Source organism: Triturus cristatus, chromosome 4_1 (genome assembly GCF_964204655.1).
Source record: "Triturus cristatus chromosome 4_1, aTriCri1.1, whole genome shotgun sequence".
Classification (NCBI taxonomy): domain Eukaryota; kingdom Metazoa; phylum Chordata; class Amphibia; order Caudata; family Salamandridae; genus Triturus; species Triturus cristatus.
Window position 1 is genome coordinate 284,278,075 of NC_140585.1, and position 21,345 is coordinate 284,299,419.

Genomic DNA, 21,345 nt, shown 5'->3' on the forward strand with positions numbered 1-21,345 from the left:
AAGCATTGAATAAGCGAAGCTCTACACCAACAATCGCACAAAAAGCAGGTTTAAATAAAAAGGTAACAAGCATTGGCATAGCCAATAGGTCTCGCCTTTGGGACCTTATAAGTGTTTAGCCATGCAACAGTTGCATAACTAAATACTTATAAAGTCCCAAAAGCGAGACCTATTGGCTATGCCAAGCGGCCATGCGGCCACGAAAGTGATAGCGATCAAACATCAAAGCGGCCGCGAAAGTGAAAGTAAGCACGGCGCGCGTGCCCGCGCACATGCACTGTAGCTCTAGGCTGGCCTGGTAGCACTTTTTGGAGCCCTCTCAAAAAGTCTCGACAGATCAGCGCATGCGCTGGGTCAGGCGAGACCTAAAAAGGAGGTGGTTTAAAAGTTATACTTCTTGTTAACACTTGGGCCCTCATTACGATCCCTGCCTCACCAGACACCCATACCACGTAATTTATCACGCGGGGACTATAAGTAGCCCCCACCCCCCTCAAACCTCCTGTAATACCACAGAGACTAAAACCATACCAAAAGGTTGGCCTGGACTACCAGGGAGGGATGTAAGTAATGGAAGCGAGGGAGTAGGACTCAGAGCAATGCAATTACCGGTAAGTAATTGAGACATTACCTCCTCGTCCCTCCCTCGCTTCCATTCCTTACGCATTGAGATGTACAAAGCCAAACAGGACAACCAAAGAAGGTATGCAAAAACAGGCACATCAAAAAACACAGACAACAAGGAAAACCACTATAGAGAAACCATAGCGGAAAGAACCTTGTACCCAAAATCATCAGCACGGTCAACCTCCCGGCCAAACCAGCAACGAGAGGCAAAGGATAACGGCGAAGCCCAGGCGGCAGCCCGGCAAAACACAGAAATGGAAGCCCCTTGGACCTCCGCACACAACGCCGACATGGACCGAGTGGAACAACCCTGAACCCCCAAAGGAGAAAGGCACCCCGCCACCTTGCACGCCAAAGAAATCAGAGACCGAACCCAAGGACTCCAAGAAGGAGTAGGACGCAAACCCCGACACACAGCCAACAAAAAGCGAATCGAAGAGACGGAAAGGAGCGACCCGCTCCAAATAGACCAGGAGAGCCCTCCAAACATCCAAAGAGTGCTGCCGCACCCAAGACTCCGACGATGGGGAACCAAAACAAAAAGGGAGGAAGGACCAACGCCCGACACATGCGGAACCGAGAAACCACCGTAGGATGAAAGGAAAGCACCGGACTCAAAATGATCCAGTCCTCACAAACCCGACAAAAAGGGGGTTAGGAAGGGAGAGCACCCAGCCCACCCAGACGGCCAGCAGAGGAAACAGCCACCAAAAAGATCAAGAAGGACAAAAGGCGCAGGGCCACAGAAAGGAAGGGCTCAAAGGGAGGGAATATCAAAAGCGTCCAAGACCAGAGACAGATCCCAGGAGGGAAAAAGCCGCTGAGGGGTAGGAAGAACACAACCCAAACCCTCAAAAAGGTGACCAAGCAACCCATCAGGATCCGAGAGAGTGCCCCAAGAGCTCCGAAATGCCAGAATCACAGCCCACTGCAAACAAAGGGAAGAAACCAGCAAGCCCAAATCAGCACCCCCTGGTAAAACAGCATCACCTCGAACAAAGAAGAGGAAGCAGGGATCCAACCCATGTCACAACACCACCGACTGAAAGAACGCCAGAGCCACAGGTAAGACATGTCAGGCGACGGGCGTCCAGCCGCCCCAAAGTCCTTTTCTGACAGCCTTTCCTTGGCAGTCAGATCCCCATGGAAAGGCCATTGGAAAGGTGCATCGTAATCCCTACGGCGGTGTCTCAGCAGGCACCGTCCCTATTGTAGAGTATTATGCTCCGACCAATGGTCCAACAGGCTCCTTGAGCCTGTAGGGAATGGCCAGTCAGTCCCTCAGCCCGCTGCCTCAAACCACACGCATCTATAATGCGGCAGCCAGACCGCGGCACCAGATGTCGGACAGACCCCCCTGACAGGCCTTTGGTGGCCGTCTGTCCGACATCGTAATCAGGCCCTTGCTCGTGTGCTTGATGGTGGATACCACGATGAGCTTGCACTTTTATTAAAATGTGTTTGTGGGCTGTTTTTTTTTCTATACATATGTTTACTTTTTTTTTTTTTAGCAAGGACCAATTATTGGAGGTACAATGGGGGGTGGTGGTGTGCGCACACTATTTTGAAAGATAAGAATTTGAAATAGGAATACTAAGCTTAACAGATGTGTAAACTGTGGGATTTCAGTGTAAGCATTTATTTTCATCTCTCTAGCACCAGACTTATATCATATACTCTTTTTTTTCCTGTTTCAAAGACATGATTCAGATGAATTTGATTTACGGAACAGAGAAGGAGGTCCGCAGGAGACCAAGATTTGTGTCCAAGGAGGATGTAGATAAGTTAAAGCCTAGGTATGTATTATATTGTTATTATGATTGATAGTTTACATGATTGGATGAATAATTCATGCTTAATAGTTTCACTGCTGGTGGCAGGGAAGGCAGTGGTTGATGGCATGAGAGCCTCAGCCACCTTCCCCCAGGTCTGAAGACACCAGAGGGAGGCAGAAGAAGACAGGGGGAATATTGAGCTATCATCTTCTCTTCTGGCCCCTTCTTCAGATATCTGAGGCAGGTGACTAACCAGTGTCTATCTGTGCACCAGCTTCAGAGCCTGATTTTACACTGCACTGATGTCAAAATTGACTAACTATTGAATCTGGTCTTTGCACTGCTGTCTTCCAGTTGTAGCCTTATCCAGCAAAGGATCCAGTTTGGCATATAGTTAGTAGACTCATGGGGTCATATTGCATACGCTTTTTACTTTTGTAAAAAAAGATGGAACCAATACACATCACAAATTATTTTGCTTGCCTGTTAGAAAATCAACTAAACAGAGGTTGCCCTATGTTTGTTGCTCTTGTAATAAGAAATGGCGCATACTGTTTTTGCTTGACACTTAGGGGGTCATTATGATAGCGGGCGGATCGCCACCTCCCGTATGGGGGTGGCGATCCGCCCGCCAAAATCAACCGCCCGCATGACTTTCCCCCCACCGCCACATTACGATGGCGAGGGGGACCCCAGCGGATGGGAAGACCGTCCGCTGGTTTTCTGCTGGTAGTCAATCCGCCCGATTACCTACCGGCCGGAAAAGCCCAGGAATATGGGCCATCCATATTATCATCATTGCGGTGAACTGCCTTTCCATGGTGGAGACTCTGCCATGGAAAGGCAGGCGGTTTTGTCTTTGGGGGCCCGTTGCGGGCCCCCAGGGTGTTGGGGGGTGCACTCATTTGCATGCACAAGGTGACAGGCACCGCGCGGTGCCTGTCACGTTGTGCATTCCAATGCACAACATGCATTTAACACATTGCGGCGGGTGCTGCTTGCAGCACCGCCCGCCGCAATGTTTAAAATGTGGGATGCGCCCGCCAGTCTGGTGGGCGCATCCTAATGCCACTTGCGGGACAGCCGCGACAATGGCGGGTGGTCCCGTTTCCCGATACGGTGGCAGGCGTAATAGTCCCCTAAGTCCTGTCTACCACATTTGAAAAGAGGAGAAATATGTTTGTGCTATTCCTTATGTATATGCTGCAACATTATGAAAAAACAGTGTGCTTCATTTTCCTCTGCTATAATTCCTTACAGAATGTGGTCAAGGCTCAGTTTGAAGTAAACCCTGGCTGCAGTATATGCTGTTGGTAGGCAAGCAGTATAAAGTGCACAATTTAAATTAGCTCCATTTTATCTCTGGGTACAGATATTTATTTCCTTTGTCCCCATGTTACTGTTTTGTATTCGGCCTTGTACTTTTCTCATTGTGCCTGAAGGCTGTTTGGTATTTAGTGAAAAACAAAATGAAATGTCTTAGTGAAGTTAATTGTGAGCAGTGCCGGCTTGGCACGATCTGTCTTGTCCCTCAGCTCTTAAAAAGTGCTGTGATTGTATGTGTAAAGTAAGAAAGGTCCGAACAGGTTTTACTGTCTCTGAGCTAAGGAGGGGAGGGGGTGGGGGGGTTATGTCCTATCCAATGATGGAAGCATTTGTCCATGCGCCATAGTTGCCACATGGCCCTGTGTCACATGCCACCCATAGCCGAGCCTGGTTTTCTAATGTAAAGCACTCTGCATGTTGGAAGAAGAGGTCCTGCATTGGTGATAAGGAATGCCAACTACAATTTCTTACATGTGAAGTGCTATTGACCAACAGGCCAGGTGATGTGCTTTGCATGAAAATGTGGCGGCTGTGATAAACACATCCATAAGATGGTCTTGGTTCATTGTGGAACAGCAGCAGGTACAAAAAGAGGCATAGGGGCAGATGTAAATTTGAATGTGTGGGATGATGGAGCAAGCTGTTGGAAGCAAGCATTAGGGAGATGCTCAGTAGATGGTGGTACCTTGAATTGGAATGAAGAAAGCAGGGAATGCACATGTGATCTTAACTTAGCATTTAATTTCTCTTATTAAGCACCAGATCCAAAGTTACAGCAAACCAACCGGCTTCTTCAACCAAAGGGATTCCAGGATACTGGGACAGCACAGCAGTACCCGACGTGGGATACAAGGTATAATCTAGCGTTCTTCCCCAAACTAATTTTTTTGCAGTAGTAAAACAGGCTGGATTGGGGGAAAGCTGTGCACTGAATGATCAACACGAGAAAGATATTTGCATAAAAAATTGATATTTTGTGTTAAGTGATCAGTGTGAATGCCAGTTCAATCCATGTCATATGGATGCAGATTTGTTTATAGAAATAGTCTTGAATCTGCATCGAATTAGAATTTATGTAAGCGAGACAAACTATTTAGTTAATCGCTCAACAAAAGAACTGGTTACGGTTTTGAAAAGTAAATATTCTTAAATGTAATTACAATTACTGTTCCGTGCTTTTGACGCCCCTTCTTCTCAACTAGCTATGGAATAGTGAACAGATGTTGCTGGTTGCACAGCCAGAGGCAAAGTCATAATGCATTGCCCAGAGAATCAGTATATCTTTCTTTCATCTGTATGACAAGGAATTACAATTTGTAACATGGCACCTAGCATTTCCAAAAAGTTGGAAATCTGCAGTTGTAGCGGTCTTCTACAACATCTCAGTGACATTGAAATGGTCGCTACACCAAGCACAGAAGTTGCTCTGAGTATTGTGATCAAGGTGTTTATGCTGTAGATAAGCTCATGATCATCCATGATGTGTCTTAGTCAGCAGTATTGTAAATGAGGGGAATACATCCCCTCCAGATTGCAGACTCAAAAAGATGTTTGTGTGTTATAGTTGGTGGAGGCCAGCAGGCATTCCATGGAATTCAAGGCCATTGAGAAGTCCTTCAAAAAGACCATGCCGCAGCACTCCATCTCGAAGGTTCAGAGGATCCAGAACATTACTCTCTGGAACTTCTATCAAATGTAGGTAACGTATTACAGTTCTCACAGCTCCTGGTTGAATAATGTGCTTCGGAAATGATGGCAGAGAAAATCTCCAGAGCTGTTACCATTAAATCTTCATAGGAGTCAGGGTAGCTTATGGCTGGCATGTTAATCTTACAGGGGATCACTGAGCAGCCACACTACAATAGAATGGCACTGGCCAGCAAGCCTGGAGGCTCGAAAGGGTACTCTTTTCAGGCCTTGAGAGATCTACTCGCTTACTTGCTATGGCAAGTCAGATTTTAGGAGAGTGAGCAATTTTTAGGACCTACTGGCCCGTTCTGACAATCAACAGGTGTTCTGTTCACTCAGTCAATGAGCAATAAAGAGGCCTTTAAATCTCAGTTTAATCTTGTAACATTTGCTGTGAGACAGAGGTCAAATATCAGCTTATGTCTTCTTACAATTTTCGGCTTATTTTATCTTCAAGGTTGGTGCTTAGTTTTCTTTCTCTGACTGCACAGTTAGAGGATTTTGTAAAGTGAACTGCCTAACAATCCTGCTGTACAAAGAGTGTGAAGTTAAAGGCTGTAGGGTGTAGGGTGTTTTCTAACACACAACATGTTATAGCTTTATCAGTAAATCTGCATGTTAGTGGGAATGTTTGTGGACATTTGAATGGAAAATGAGCCGTTTGTAAATGACAGTGCACTATCACATCATGCTTCAGTAATATATGTATTGCATGTGAGTTTTTAAACATGACTGAGAAACATTACCACCCCTACCCTGATGCAATGCTGAACTATGGTGAACTAAGAGGCAAGTAAAGGTCATGTGTACCCTATATGTGAGCTACATTCTTATGACATACGGAACAAAAGTTGAGTCTATTAAACAAAATAGTTTTTGTATAGCAGACCTATTGAATTCACATATTTAAAGGTGCTCTCATATGTGATAATAAAGAATAAGGCAACTCTGTAAAATAAAATATTCGCTTAGGATCACACAATTTTAGACCATTTTACGGGTCTAGTACACTACAGGGAGGTTGAGTAGATTATTCATGTCACTAGACCTGCATGTCTAGTAACAATGTTTTGGTTTTTCGAGGCATGCTCTTATAGTGGCACAATGTTAACAAGGCAGCAAGAGGATGTGATGTAGGTCCCCTTCTTCTGTGCTGGCTGCGAAAGCCTTGTCTTGTGAAAGTCATTGCTAGTCTGTGGTAGGCGGGATCCAAACGCCCCTAGTCTTGCTGTTGCCATGAACACTGAAAAGCTTTAGTCAGGCTCAGCTTTAAGTGGGAGACTCCTGTAATCACCAGTTACCGAGATTGATAATCTTTGATTGTTGGGCGGTGAGCTTGCTGAAAAGAGGACTCACCTTGGATGTGTTAACACAGATGTGAAAAGAAAGAGGAGTGGGAGAAATCTGGCTGTAGCTGAGCAGCCAGAAGGGACACCATGCTGATGTAAAATAGCAGAATAGGCACAGCTTAAAGCTGCAGCCACCAGTGGCTCTGAACACTGGGCCCAGTTAGGAAAATATCTCAAGGGCACCAGACAGCAGTGGCTGTACCCGAGGGCCACTGCATCGAAACACGGCCTAAAGTGATATATGTAGTACTGATGCAACATCTCATTCTCTGGAACCTTTGCTCTTCTATTCGTTTGTTTCTCATTATAGGCAGAAGGATACAATGAAGAAGCAGAACAACAAGGAAGTGCTTGAGAAACAATTGTTCCATGGTACAAAACCCATGTATTTGGATGGCATCTGTCACCATAACTTTGACTGGCGAGTCTGTGGATTGAATGGGACTGTGTATGGAAAAGGTGAGTACCACTGATTGAATTTGTGTCAGTGATCTTCTGTATCCTGGAATGGGTACTGTCTAGAATGACAAACAAAACAGCTGCCAAGCTTTAGATGCACTGTACTGTGCTATACTGACAGACCCATAGCTGAACATCTTGTTGTGCATCCCGCGCTAGTATGGGTCATCACTCACAGGCTGCGCTTTCATTAAGAGGCTAGAAATTAAGGCAGGTCAAGCTAGTTCCATTCCCACAGTGGCAAACGTGTGTTATTTAAGAGACAACTACAATGCACACTTAATTGAGCAGAAATGTTTGCACCTTAGATCATAATTAGTTTTTGGGATTTTCTTACTTGGAGGGCATCAAGAGTGCACTAGTCAAAGGGACCACGAGGGTCGGACTGGTCTACAGGGCAATCAAGCAGTGCCCGAAGGGCTGGCCTCACAGGTCAGTGTGTGGGCCGGTGTTTTGGCTGTTTGTGGGCCAGTTTTATGGCCCGGTGGGTCTCCTTTTTCACTGGTATTGCAACAAACTTTCCTGCAGCAAGCACAAATGCATGCATTCACCTATAACACATATAGAGCTTGCCTTTACAAGTTCAAAACGACACTGATTAACAAATGTGGGACACATTTTAGCTACCTACCAGATTCCCTAATGGAGCCACTTTTATTTTGGTGCCTGGGCCTATTTTCTGTCCCTGTCCGACCCTGGGGACTACGATGCATACACCCTCTACTACATTCAAAGTTAAGTGAATGATAATCTGCACACACCTGTCCTGTTCTTGATCATGTTGCTCCAGGATAGAATATGTCTGAAGTTGTTACTTGCATTGTTTCTTTCTTGGGTGTAGAAGTTCACACTTTACTAAAATACTTACAGCAAAGTTCACTTTTATACTGCACAGAAACACCTATTTATACCATCCACTATCCTAGCTGTCTAGATCCTAAAGAGAAACAGTAGAAAGATATAATAGTGCAAGGCGATAGGGATATTCTATAGGGGATCCCCCCAGCCTACTGCCGTCTATCCCCATGTATAGCTCCTTCCCTGCACAAGTTTGTGAAGTAACCCTGTGTGCTTATTGATTTACCTGTTAAGGTTTGTTTAATTTTGTATCTTTTCTTCATATGCACATTTTCGTTTTAAGGTTACACAATTTTGATCAGAAATCAACAAATCAAAAAGGGGCATGGAGCTGTAAAATGTATTAAGTCACATTTTCATAGAATCCATTTTCATAGAATCCAATATGGCAGGTCTTAACTGTGGTCTACCAACTTAGATCTCCTACTATTGCTAATGCCTTGGTTTTCCATTTAACCATTCCCATTAGGAAAACATCAATCCTGCAGCTCTAAGACTGCCTGGTGGAGGATATGAAGGGAGGCGGGAAAGGAGAGTGGGATATATGTGGTGCTTCTTTCGTTTTCCAGTACAAGCATATAGATTTCTGTGCTGTCTCCAGCATTTGAGATATTAATGGAATGGAATTTCTTCCATATTATTCAGTTTATGCCCAATATAATCACTGTACGGTCATGCGCAACAGGGTAGCTCATTTTGTCTTTTACATGGCCCGGTGTCTCTTTCCAAAATAGTTGTATACACCTACAAGACCACTAGATGTGTAAAAAGACCAGTCCTGTTCGCCGCATCTCCAGCAGTTATCAGAGGCATGAAGGACCTACCCTGAAGTCTCTTTGAGGGCATGTACCATTGGTGAATTCTAGCATGTGTTTGTGCATGTGTGTGTGTATGTGAGTGTCTCTTAATGTAGATATGCACACTCTGCATACTCCTGCCATCTAGTAGTGGGCTTGGGCATTTGCAACTTGTTTTGCTTCGAAGAATTCTCTCATGTCTCGAGGTATATGGTGACTCCTCCTTATGTGTACATTACTCATGGGCACCGGCTCCATTTTAGATTGGTTTTCTGTCATCGGATTCAGATGTGAAGACCAGAGTGCCAGGATCTATGTGACTTTCAACGATTTGTTCCACCACTCCCGGTCTACTTTTAACACCATTTAGAGCAGAAAATCATGTACTACTGCTGACTTGCTACTTAGACTCCATGACATGAGGATTAATAAACGTTCGGGTGCTAAAGCCCCTACTCGACATTTCTCTTTCGAGAATGCACAGGTGGTGATGGACTCTATTTCAACACTGCCCCAGCTGTAATGCAAAATACCCTTGGTCTGACCCTCCATCAGGTTTGTTTGTTGCCTCAACCCGAAAGCACTAAATGTGTGGCCTGCCTGGTGGTTAGGTCCAGTAAGACTCTTTGTCATCTAAAGGACAGATGCTGGCCACATCCTAAGATGTACAGACACTCCACAGAGGACACCCCAGACAATGTTTGGCAAGAAACCTGTTAAAGATCCATTTCCACACGAGAGATAAGTTTATAGATGGTTTATTAAGATATCAGAGTAAAGGCATCAACCGTCTTCATTAGCCACGATCTTCCACTTCTGCCTGAACATTCCCTCCACCCACATTCTATGACTTCATATGTTCCATTCTTAACATTCCAGACCAGATTACAACACATCCCCTTTACATGGGAAACATTAGTTTAGAAAGTAAAAGAAAATAAAAATGAAAAATAACAAAACCAAACAAATCAATTCCCAAAATTACATGAGAGCAAGCCAAGAAATTTAACAACTAAAATAATCAACTTCCCAACATTGCATAAGGGAAAACTTACAAAACAAGACAAATGGGGCAATTCCTCACCATTACATGAACCCCCCAATTTCTACAAATACCAGTCATTGTAACACAAAATCTTTGAATCTCCTTGGAATGCATTTTTCCCTTGCTGGACGCATCCTTACAGACACCGCACTCTCACCCACAAGAGAACTGTCAGGAGAATTCACACCACTCTCACCATTACCCTCATTGACCATTCCTTGATACTTCACCAACCTAGACATACTCCACATCGCGCCTGAATCAACTCTCACCACATTCTTTCTGATGGTCACGATGGTAAAGGGACCTATGAATGAGGACTCCCCTTTCAAACAATGTCTTGGGTTTTTCACCAAAACCTTATCCCCCACATTCCATTTCCTGTTTCTAACCCTCATCCTTGAATCATAATCAGCCTTATATCTATGCTGATATTCTAAAATCCTCTCTCGGCATTTCTCCTCGCTCCTCACAGGCCCTGCAAACACAGGCAACCAAGAAGGATTAAGCTTTGACGTGGCCTTCCTACCCCTTAAAGCCTCAAATGGCGATATTTGAGTGACCGCATTAGGCGTGGTACGATGTGCCCACCACGTATCCCTCAAGACCTCACCAAATGAAACTCCAGAACTTAATGCCCGTTGAGCACAATCCTTCACAACTCTGTTCATTCTCTCCGACAGCCCATTAGCCTGTGGAGCATACAATGCCGTCTTCTGATGTACAATTCCAAAATCTTTGAGGAAATTCACCATTGCATGTGATACAAATTGTACACCATTATCCGTGACCAGAAACCTAGGCACCCCTTCAGAAAGAAAAACATCCTTTAAAAACTCCAAAACAACTTTCGTAGTCACAGAACACACACACTTTGTGACCACCCACTTGGAAGTGTAGTCCACAAGCAGAATAACAAAACGTTCGTAAGATGGCAGCAACTCAAAAGGACCAACAATATCGAAACCCAGCTTTGACCATACCACATCAGGAACTACCACCGGAGACAACGGAACCTTACTAATGACATGTGACTTATTACTGATGGCACAAGACACACAATCCCTTACCACCTCCTCAACCATGCGATCCATACTTGGCCACCAATACCTTTCACGCACTCTGGCTTTCGTAAGACACCGACCCAAATGACCTTCATGACCTGTGTTAACAATCCTTTCCCTGAACTCCACCGGAGGAATTACTCTTGCACCTCTCATGAGATTACCTCCTGTAAAAGATAAATCATCTCTTACTGACCAATAAGTTTTCATCTCAGGATCAGCAGTTTTATTGGTGGAACCTGGTATGTACTGCACTACAAAGTTGTACTCTTGCAGCCCTTCACTCCACCGTTTAATCCTAGGAGTAATATGTTCGCTATGCCTGCAAGAGAAAATTTGCACAAGCGGACGATGATTAGTCCTAACCAAAAATGGTATTCCCCACAAGTAAAATTTAAAGTGCTGCACAGCCCAGAACACACTTAAAGCCTCTCTCTCTATACACGAGTAATTCACTTCAGCATCCTTAAGTGCTCTTGAAGCAAAAGCCACAGTCCTCTGCTCACCATCTACTTCTTGAGACAGAACAGCCCCCAATCCTCTAAGGCTGGCATCTGTAGTCAGGATTGTCTTATTATTGACTTCAAAATGTCCAAGAGTGGGCATCTTCCCAATCTCCCCTTTAATGACTTCAAAGGCCTCCTGACATTCCACAGACCACACAAATTCCGATCCCTTCTTAAGTAGAGCCCTGATAGGTTCAGTTACACTCGCAAACCCCTTGACAAACTTGGAGTAAAACTCCGCAAGACCTAAAAATGATCTCACCTGTTCCTTGTCCTTTGGCACTGGAGCTCCTACCACACTCTGAGCAAGTTCAAGTTTAGGCTGAATTCTCTCACCCGAAATCACATGACCCAAGTAAGTAACTGACTGAACACCTATACGACATTTTCCTTTCTTCACAGTCAAACCCTTATCCCTAAGTCTCTCCAGAACCCCACACAAGGTCTTGTCATGTTCCTTTTCATCCTTGCCATAAATCAATATATCGTCTTGGAAAAACAATATGTCCTTGACATCATCTAACACTTTTTTCATTACTCTCTGGAAACACGCCGCTGCCGAAGCTAATCCAAAGGGCATTCTTAAAAACCTATAAGCACCAAGTGGCGTCACAAACGTGGTGAGATGCCTCGAGTCCTTATGCAACGGAATCTGGTGATATGCAGATGATAAATCCAATACACTAAAAACACGCGCACCCTTGAGCAAACTCAATTACTCCGAAATATTCGGCAAGGGTTGCCTGTCCACCCAGACCCACTCATTCAGACTTCTCAAGTCCACACACATTCTGATCCCAGCACCTCCATCCTTTGAAGCCAAAACAATGGGTGCCAACCACTCTGAAGCTTCTATCTCTTCAATGACACCTAAATCTAGCAATTTGTCAAGCTCAGTCTTGAGAGGCCCCATCATCATGTTAGGTACCCTCCTTACCTTGTGAACGCAAGGTATAGCCCTGTCCTTGAGAATGATTTGATGCTCAAACCCCTTGAGTCAACCCAATTTCTCTGTAAAAACTTCCGGAAATCTTCTAAAGTATTTGTTATTATCACTCCCAATCACACTTCTACAATCATTTTCAACCAACATGACTTGGTCCCTGGGGTCCTTGGCATTGGGATTAAGCATGATCCCTAAATCCTTCTGGTGCCTCCAACCTAACAAGTTATCGCCTCGTTCAGCCACATACACTTTGCCAATTGTGTGTCGTTCTTTGAATTTGATACTTGCCTCAATGTAGCCTAAGACATTAATTCTGGCACCTCCATAGCTAACAGGGTTAATGTCTGGGGGAAAAAGTGTGACACTGTCCAGACCTACCACTTCATCCCATTGCTTATTACCAATCATCGTAAAGGGAGACCCTGAATCAGCCAATACTAGAAAGTTATAACTATCCACCAAGATATTGCACTCTGGCATCGATAGTTTACCAGCATCCACACCACCACTTTCCCCATCAACACTCAATATTATGGTGCGTACCACTTCAGGCTTCTTTTCCACAACCCTGCTAGATTTGCATACACGGGCATAATGACCTTTAACCCCACACTTCATGCAAATAGAATCTTTAGCATAGCAGTGCGGATAATTTGAGAAATGACTCGTGCTGCCACATCTGTAACATTTAACTTTAGGTAGCTCTCTGTTACTTTTCTCCCCATCCCCCTTAGCAGAATGGGAACTCAACCGATCATCACTGTCTTGCTTAGCAGGGAGACTCCTTGGAACTCCACCAATAGTCTTTGCATGAATAGTTTTGGCCTTTTCAGACAATTTAACTTTACCCACACATTCCGAATCCAACGAGCTCTCTTCATGCGTTAAGGCATGAATATCATTAGAGTTTGTTTTCTTCACTTCACCTCTTACATTCATCTCTTTCACCCAAGAAGAAGTGTTTTCCATCCCCTCCACAATCGAAACTGCCTCCGTCAATGTAGGGTTTTTTGATAAGAGTTTTTCTTGCACACGTGTGCTATTTGTACACCTTACCAGCTGGTCTCTAACCAAGGAATCAGAAAGGTCACCAAATTCGCATGTTCTGGCTAAGGTCTTTAGAGAAGCAACATAACTCTTGACTCGTTCGTTGCTACCTTGGGTTCTGGTAAAGAACTTGTGTCTCTCTAGTACAATATTTATGCGTGGTCCAAAGTACCCTTCGAGCATAGTCATTGACATTTCATAGACATCACTAGACTCCCCATCACCTGATCCAACCGGAATAAGATCAATACTATCATATATGTTTCGACCTTCTACACCTAGATTATGCAATAAGATAGCTTGTTTCCTCACAGCTGAAAACTTTTCCCCACCTATCGCTACAATATAGGAGTCGAACAAATTTCTCCACCTCTTCCAGGGTAATATAGGGTCCCCTTTTTCCGATAAGAACGCTGGTGGCTGGGACATACTGGTAGCAGAAGCCATAACTAGACAATAATAATGAATAACAAGAACTAATAACAATCAACTAACAAAACAATAGTCTTGAAGAAGAATTTGTAAAATAACAAATTAACATAAATAAGGTAGTCACCGTGGTCTAGAGGCTATCAGCGTCGATCATATTCTTCAAAAAAAAAACTTGGTATTCCCAGTCTTTCAGACAGTACTTTCAGTCACGAACTGTTATAAATTACTATTTCCCTAAAATGTAGCCGTTGACTATTTATTCAAAGAGTAGTAGGATTCGCGCTTTGTACGAAATAAATTTTCTTCATCCATAGACAGTCTTGTGGTTCGTTGTCAAGTATATTTCATTCTCCGTAAAGATTACGAAGAAATTTTTTTTTTTTAAAAATGGCCGACACGCAACAACGTACAGCGTGACCTCGGCGTGATGACTATGAAGAGGTCAGGTGATCGTAGGCGTGTATGGCTCACGTAATGACAACAGCGTCAATGAGGCAAGGAACTCCGTGGATCTAAGCGTTCGCTGGTGAGCTGTCGCGAGGCAGTGGCGTTCCTCTCTTTAAATGGAAACAAATAACCACAACTGTAAGTAACGAACGTCAACTCTTACGAATATTTCTCTCCTTAAATATTCCTTGAATATGTCTCCTTGAAAGTCACAAAAGTTGCACAAAACAAGTATTGCCGCGATAAAACAAGGCAATCCAAATCAGTAATCCTTTGTAAAGTCGCTAATAATATCGAGCGCATTCTCAATCTCGCCGAACTATGAGACGAGCGCACACACAGTCTCGCTGCACTCACAGTCTCGCCGCTTATATGCTCGATGAGCAGTCCAACCGCTTCTGGAAGGCAAAGAGTGCAAGTTACCAAAAAAAAAATGCGAAAACCTCAGGAAAACCGATATACTTCAAATCCGTGGGTTTTGTAAGTCTTCAGGGGAGTTGATGCCAGTATTCGCTTGTCCCCAATCAAGCCGGATAGTCACTCGTCGCCAGTGTTAAAGATCCATTTCCACACGAGAGATAAGTTGATAGATGGTTTATTAAGATATCAGAGTAAAGGCATCAACCGTCTTCATTAGCCACGATCTTCCACTTCTGCCTGAACATTCCCTCCACCCACATTCTATGACTTCATATGTTCCATTCTTAACATTCCAGACCAGATTACAACAAAACCCCCGCCACAGAGGACATCAAGAAAGCCAGATGTCCCTGGAGGCTGTTTTCTCTATGGGTTCAGACGCAGAGCAGGAAGAACCCCACCATGATGTTGAGGCAACAGGACCATGTAGACGGACAATGCCGGTAGCTGTGAGTATGGCAGACACTAAAACCAAATCCACTAAACTTCCTTTTGGGCCTTTCGCCTCTCGCAATTGAGCCAGTCCTCTGGGACAGTGCATGGCTCTGGCACAGGTTGAACTCACGAAAAGCCCACAGATCTGGCAACCCCCTCATCCATAGGCTCTTAACATTCCCAACCACCTGCCAAGGCTAAGATTTTGGTGTTTTCCATGCCGTATCCCATGCTGGCATCAATAGTCAATATGCCCCAAGACGCCATCGGTACCTAAAGCCTTCTTGGAGCAGACACCACCTTTGCCACCGAAACAAGACTTGCCTCAGTAGCAGGGTCATCAGGTTCAAAGGCGTGGCTTCCGAGAAACAAAAAGAGGTCCCGGGACAAGAGCACCAGCCCCATCCACTTTACCTCGCCACTCCTCCTCCACCTCCTATGCCTCCTCTTCCTCCTCATCCAACTCATCTTCTCCCTTCGCCTACCACATACAAACACACTACCAAAGGCGTATGCACCATTGGGTTCACCACAATCCTCAGCAGGATCACATAGCCCCTAATATGAGGACACACTATTTGACATAGCTGGGGATCCAGGCCAGGAGGTGGTAGACCTTTGAGATGATTATTCTGCAGACCTTCTTTTGAACCTTGACCCAGATTTGTATCACTGCAAACCCGCCACACCAGATGATACAACCTTATGTGCAAGGTAATCCAACAGTCGTTCCAGTATCATAAAGTGGACCTCTATGTCATTCAGCATTCAAAAGCTCAATCATTAAATACCCGCAGCACACCCTTGATATTATGTCCATAAGCTTGGCATTTATTTGAGGAGCTGAACTCTTAGGTGGGCATCATTTTCGTTCTTCTTGTTTAACAGGAACGTTATCAGTATGCTGTATAAACCTTTAGATTCAATCTGATTCACTATTCTCTTGGCTCTTATCCTCTGTGGGGCAAGCCCGAATGCAGCATACCATGCCACTGTGATGACTTTTCATGTCAGGATACGCTGCATTTTATTATGTTTTGCGAGTTTTATTCTGCTAGCCGTAAAAAATACTTACTTCCAATTTTAAAGGAAGCTGGCTTCTCACAAGTTAGACCTGCCCTGTTGTTTCTTCAACAGCTGAGTAGTACTCGCATTATCTTTAGCGTGGCAAATTTTTTGGTGGCTGCTATGCGCTGTAAGGCGAAACAATCTTCTAGCTTGGGCATCATATGAGTAATTTTCTAATGATTTTTAAATATGTTGTATGTTGTTTTATTATATGGTTTTATTGTAACCATATTTTTTATTGATCATGTCATGGTTTATGCTTTAATGTATTTCTGTACTTTTATGATTTTAACTAATCGAATAAAGTGTTTTTTGACTGACTGACTGGCTGTATAAACCTAGTGTTGGTCTGAATCCTAAACGGAATAGCAAAATGTTAGCCCAAGCTAATTCAATAGAGTCATCGACCCTGACTTTCTTAAGAGAGGAAAACACCGGATTTAATAAATGACCAAAGCTATATTTTGTTTTATTTAGTACAGATTTTGGTTAAAGACCTTAAAGTTATCTCGAACACGATCTGCTGTGCCTCCTGTTTGATAAAACCATAAATTGAAATCTTCAAAAACGATTTGATATATATTTACCACGGTTAGTTGTACCAGTATCTTATACTAGGCGGCAAGTTGAGGTTGCAAGACTATTAAGGTAATGACTTTACTATCTATTATTAGCATTAAAGGTAGTGTTTCACAATGTATGTCATAAGAATGGACCATCCCATGGTTTGTAAGCTTTTATACACATTCACTGCCACCCCACCAGCTTGTTTATTAGAATTGTCTTCCCTAAAGATTTTATAGTCTGGTGGAACCAAGTCATCAAATATTGGGTTGTGGTGTTCTAAAAATCATATCTATGATAAGCACAGTATGCCGAGACTGTGCGCTTCTCACAAATCTCTGATATGATTGTTTAAGTGCAATTGCTGCCCTCATATTGACTAATATCCCCTTGAAGATTAGTTTTTAATTAGTCACAGGACAAGCTAAAGGAACATAATATGCATTTTCACTAAGCAGTTAATATAAATTAGGAGTAATTTCCAGGTCCAATTCACGAGCCCTATCTCTCAGTGACAGTAGCTGAGATGCAGAATGGGTTATATTATTAGATTAAAACTGGTGGCAGGGACAGAGGAGTTAACATCTGTGGGAGCCGGCCTCGTGGCGTGGTCCTGTTTCCCCGCGCTCAGCCGCACGAGGTCCCATGCACATCGGGGCTCCTCCATCTTGGATTGCACGTCACTCCACGTGACCACCTGTATGACCCTGCTCTACCCGGCCTCGGTCCCAGCGAGGCCCGACATCGAGACGCCAACCCCTGGCTCGGGGGATACCACGTGAGCCCTTCCCACTCCCGGCGGAGGGCAGTATCGATGGGACCCCCTACCGTCTCTCCACACCTAGGTGTGATCACCCCACAGCTCTCTGGGGCCTGGCGCCTCTCCTGCTGGGCGTCTGGCCGCTCCCTACCCGGCCTCTCCGCCCCCTCCGGGCGCACGGGCCGGACATCAAAGGGCTCCCGTCCTATATCTGGGGCGACCCGACAACAGGGCAGTAGTTGTATCCTGGAGTCAAGAGCCCTGCTGATCGGATCGCGGCTGACCCTACGGAAGAAGACTCACCCTGAACCACCACTTGAGCCCTGCTGACGACGTCGAGGCTCCACCGTGCTTAAAGACCTTCACGAACCTTTGGGGCCCTGCTGACGCTGTCGCGGCCCGACCTTGTTGAACCTTACCACCAGAGCCCAGCTGACCTCGTCGCGGCTCGACCTAAGCGGAACTACCATCCGAGCCCTGCAGACGACGTCGCGGCTCTCCACATCCGAGCCGCTCTGAGACCAGCATCCAAGGTCTGGCGCAGAGCCCTCCCGTGCTTGGCTGGCACTAAGACTGTCCCGCTACCCTATCCTCTTGAACGAACACTGAGACTCTGACAGGATCCCTCGATCCCTCTGTAAATATTGCACGTATTACTGCCGATAAAGAATCTAATCTCGCAACTGCTATTGAGTCCTGTGTGGTGGTGTTACTGGGCCTAGTACGATCATAGGAGAAAGACCTCCCCGAGGGGGCTTCTCAGCGGCGCTCGGCTATAACTTTGCGGTAGGAAGGTGCCGGAATAGTCTCCCCGACTACCCGGTGGGCCTCCCTCCAACAACATCCTTCGCCAGTGGATACCACTTGGCATGGACAAGCTTGCCTTTGGCATTTAGACACAGCTGGCTCAATTTTGTAAGGCCGCATCCATATCCCTGGGCAGAAGATGACGTCCGTAGCGTCATATGGTAGTTGCGCCCTAATCAGTCTCCTTCCTCCTTTATTGCAACAGTTTTCACTGCTGATCCTTCCTGTTAGCTGTTCCACCAATTTCTATAGAAAAAGCACTGAAAATGCACTAATTCTGATGACTTGTGGGCTGCTTTCTGAGGCCTTGTGGGCAGTTAGGAGTGGAGTGTACTGATCTACTTCCCTTCTTCATGCCCTGCCAGGTTACATTGTCATTGGATTTTATCTGCATACTAACTAGCCTCAATGGAACAGGTTATTCGATTTTTGTTTCACCCCAAACAGCCAAAGGGAAACCAGTTATTGCTATTATTTTACTGTATTTATGCTCTCCAAACCGCACTGGTGCAACCAGTTATTAGAATTTGTCAACAGATCCCAAACAGCCCCATTGCAACCTGTTATTAGATATTGCCACTACACCCAAACAGCCCAATTCTATCTGGTATTGTATTTGATCTATACAGCCCCAAAAAAAACCACAAGGGACATATCGGTTTGGTTGTTACAGATAGTCTATCTTAAGAAGACACACTTTTTTTAAACTAAGAGTACTTTTCTTATTATATGCTGAAATATTGCTTTAGTCTCTGGCCTCTGTTGTAGTTTTATACCACTTCAACTTGCCCAAAATGTGATATTGTCTATGGATCTGAAAATAATAAAGGTCAGCTCTTCGCTTTATTGTAAAACTGGTTGGACAAGGAATGGATCGTCAATGTTTGGGTCACTATTCTGCTGTATTCACAAAAGGGTAATTGTATGATTGTGGCTAATACGTAATTTTCCACTTTTTTTCAGGGAGTTACTTTGCCAGGGATGCATCCTATTCCCACAATTATTGTAATTCTGACTCGACCAGCAGAACAATGTTTCTGGCACGCGTACTGGTGGGGGACTTTGTCAATGGAGATGCCAGCTATACACGCCCACCTTCAAGACCTGGTACCAAGAACACTTTCTATGACAGCTGTGTAGATAAATTTCAGGATCCGTCAATTTTTGTCATCTTCGATAAGCCTCAAATCTACCCTGAATACATTATTGAATACGCTGAGAGCAAATCATGTTGCATCTGCTAAATGCGGAGTGGGTCTATCTTAGTTAAGTAACAGGATTTTTGAAGTGCATGATTTCAAAACATTGCTGCTTTCTTAATGGATATCAAACCGTTTTCACAAAATTCTAATATTTTAATGAAATAGTCTAATAAAATGCTAGATTTTTCTAGGAGTCCAGCTCATGAAATGACACTGAGACAAAGTTTACTTTGTTTTTCAGAAATTCAGTTTCCCGAAATCTTCTTTGATAGAGGCACTTCATCCTTAAATCCAGAAAATCTGTTTGGACCTTTTTCAAAAAGTCCACATAAAAAAAAAAATGCAAGCGTTGTAATATAGCAATAGAAAAAATTAAATTCCGCATATTTTTTTAAAGCTCTCCACTGTTCTCAGTTTTTTACTTGAGGGATTCAGCTATGGCCTTACTTTATCAGACCTTTAAACATAAAGTCTACCTCATGATCATAATTTTTTTAAATAAATATTATTAGCAATGTAGATGTCTTTAAACCATTGCATACTTGGTTATGATAGTTAATGGTTCCACTGTGCAAATATTTCGAATAAGATTTTAACTTATAGTTAATAAAGGTCATCAGTAGTCATTTCTAACACTTCTTAGTTTATGTTTTCAGCAGATTCCAATTGTGGGCTGGTCATTTAATAGTAAATCAAGCTCACTTAGGCATATGAGTAAAGAAGTGGTCAATCTTTGCTCAGTACAGACACACTTATACATTGACTGACCTTCGAAGAAAGGCTTGAGGTATCATGACAAATGTGAATTATATGATGTGTCGTGGTATGCTGTTGAGGGACATCAGAAGAGTTTGTGATTCCAGTACCGTAGAAGTTCATAATGCAGGTCCAGGAACATGATAGTTTATATACTTATGATAACATGAAGAATATCATTAGAAGATTCTGGATCTGGTGAATCCAGCTACTCAAAGAGTTAAAAAAAAAAACATTCACTGGATAAACAAACAGGACCTGCTAAATGACCTTCATTTTGAAAAGTTCCAGTAAAATGTTCCTTTTCATCACATAGATGTGCTTCTTCCTTCTTGTTTCATTTGCAATGTTTTCTTTTAGGGTATACCATCTGAACCATTTCTCTCTTTTCCCCTCTCCCACTTCAATGTGTTTTCCTTCTCTTATCTGTATTGAGCATTTGCACATCATAGTCCTCCATCTTCCTATTTATTCCTTGTTCTCGATTTGTAGTTTTGTTAATGTACGGGTATTTGATTTGTATTTTTTTAATTTAAGATTCGGATCCAGGCTTCTTCACTGGTGTGGGGAATTTCTTAAGCAAAATTGTCAAATACAATTCCATCTAATGAAGCATTTCTCAAAAGGGATTTTCTTAATTTTATTGTCAAATTTTATGGCCACCAAGTAGTTGTCTTTTGTTTGTAATGATACACTCTTGTTTGGGATATCTGATAAGCATTGAGGTGCTCTGGCTGATGTTTTTGTGACATCGGGTCATTCTAGACTCTTTAATCGGTAATCATCGGTAATCATCGTAAGCTCTCGTATTGAGGAATGGCTTCACATCCTCCATTTTCCAAGAGCTGGGGAACTTATTTCTCCATACCTGTGTGAATAACACAATTAATCGATGTATGAAGCATCTACTGAGCTAATATGCACAGATGCTGTTAACTGGTTGATTCCTGCTGTGATTTATCTCTT

At 43.7% G+C, this 21,345-nt stretch overlaps 1 protein-coding gene across 2 annotated transcripts in view; it reads left to right on the forward strand.

Annotated features, from left to right (window-relative positions):
• LOC146854283 (zinc finger CCCH-type antiviral protein 1-like) overlaps positions 1 to 20,694 on the forward strand; it is a 201,564-nt gene extending 180,870 nt beyond the window's left edge. The window contains exons 10-14 of one of the 2 annotated variants that reach the window (XM_085652064.1): positions 2,327 to 2,423; positions 4,485 to 4,581; positions 5,293 to 5,423; positions 7,077 to 7,225; positions 19,385 to 20,694. In XM_085652064.1, the coding sequence (XP_085508190.1) occupies positions 2,327 to 2,423; positions 4,485 to 4,581; positions 5,293 to 5,423; positions 7,077 to 7,225; positions 19,385 to 19,665 (755 nt within the window). In that variant the 3' untranslated portion in view covers positions 19,666 to 20,694. The remainder of the gene's footprint in view (positions 1 to 2,326; positions 2,424 to 4,484; positions 4,582 to 5,292; positions 5,424 to 7,076; positions 7,226 to 19,384) is intronic. The other variant, XR_014981197.1, reaches the window with a different exon arrangement.
• The last annotated feature ends 651 nt before the right edge of the window (positions 20,695 to 21,345 follow it).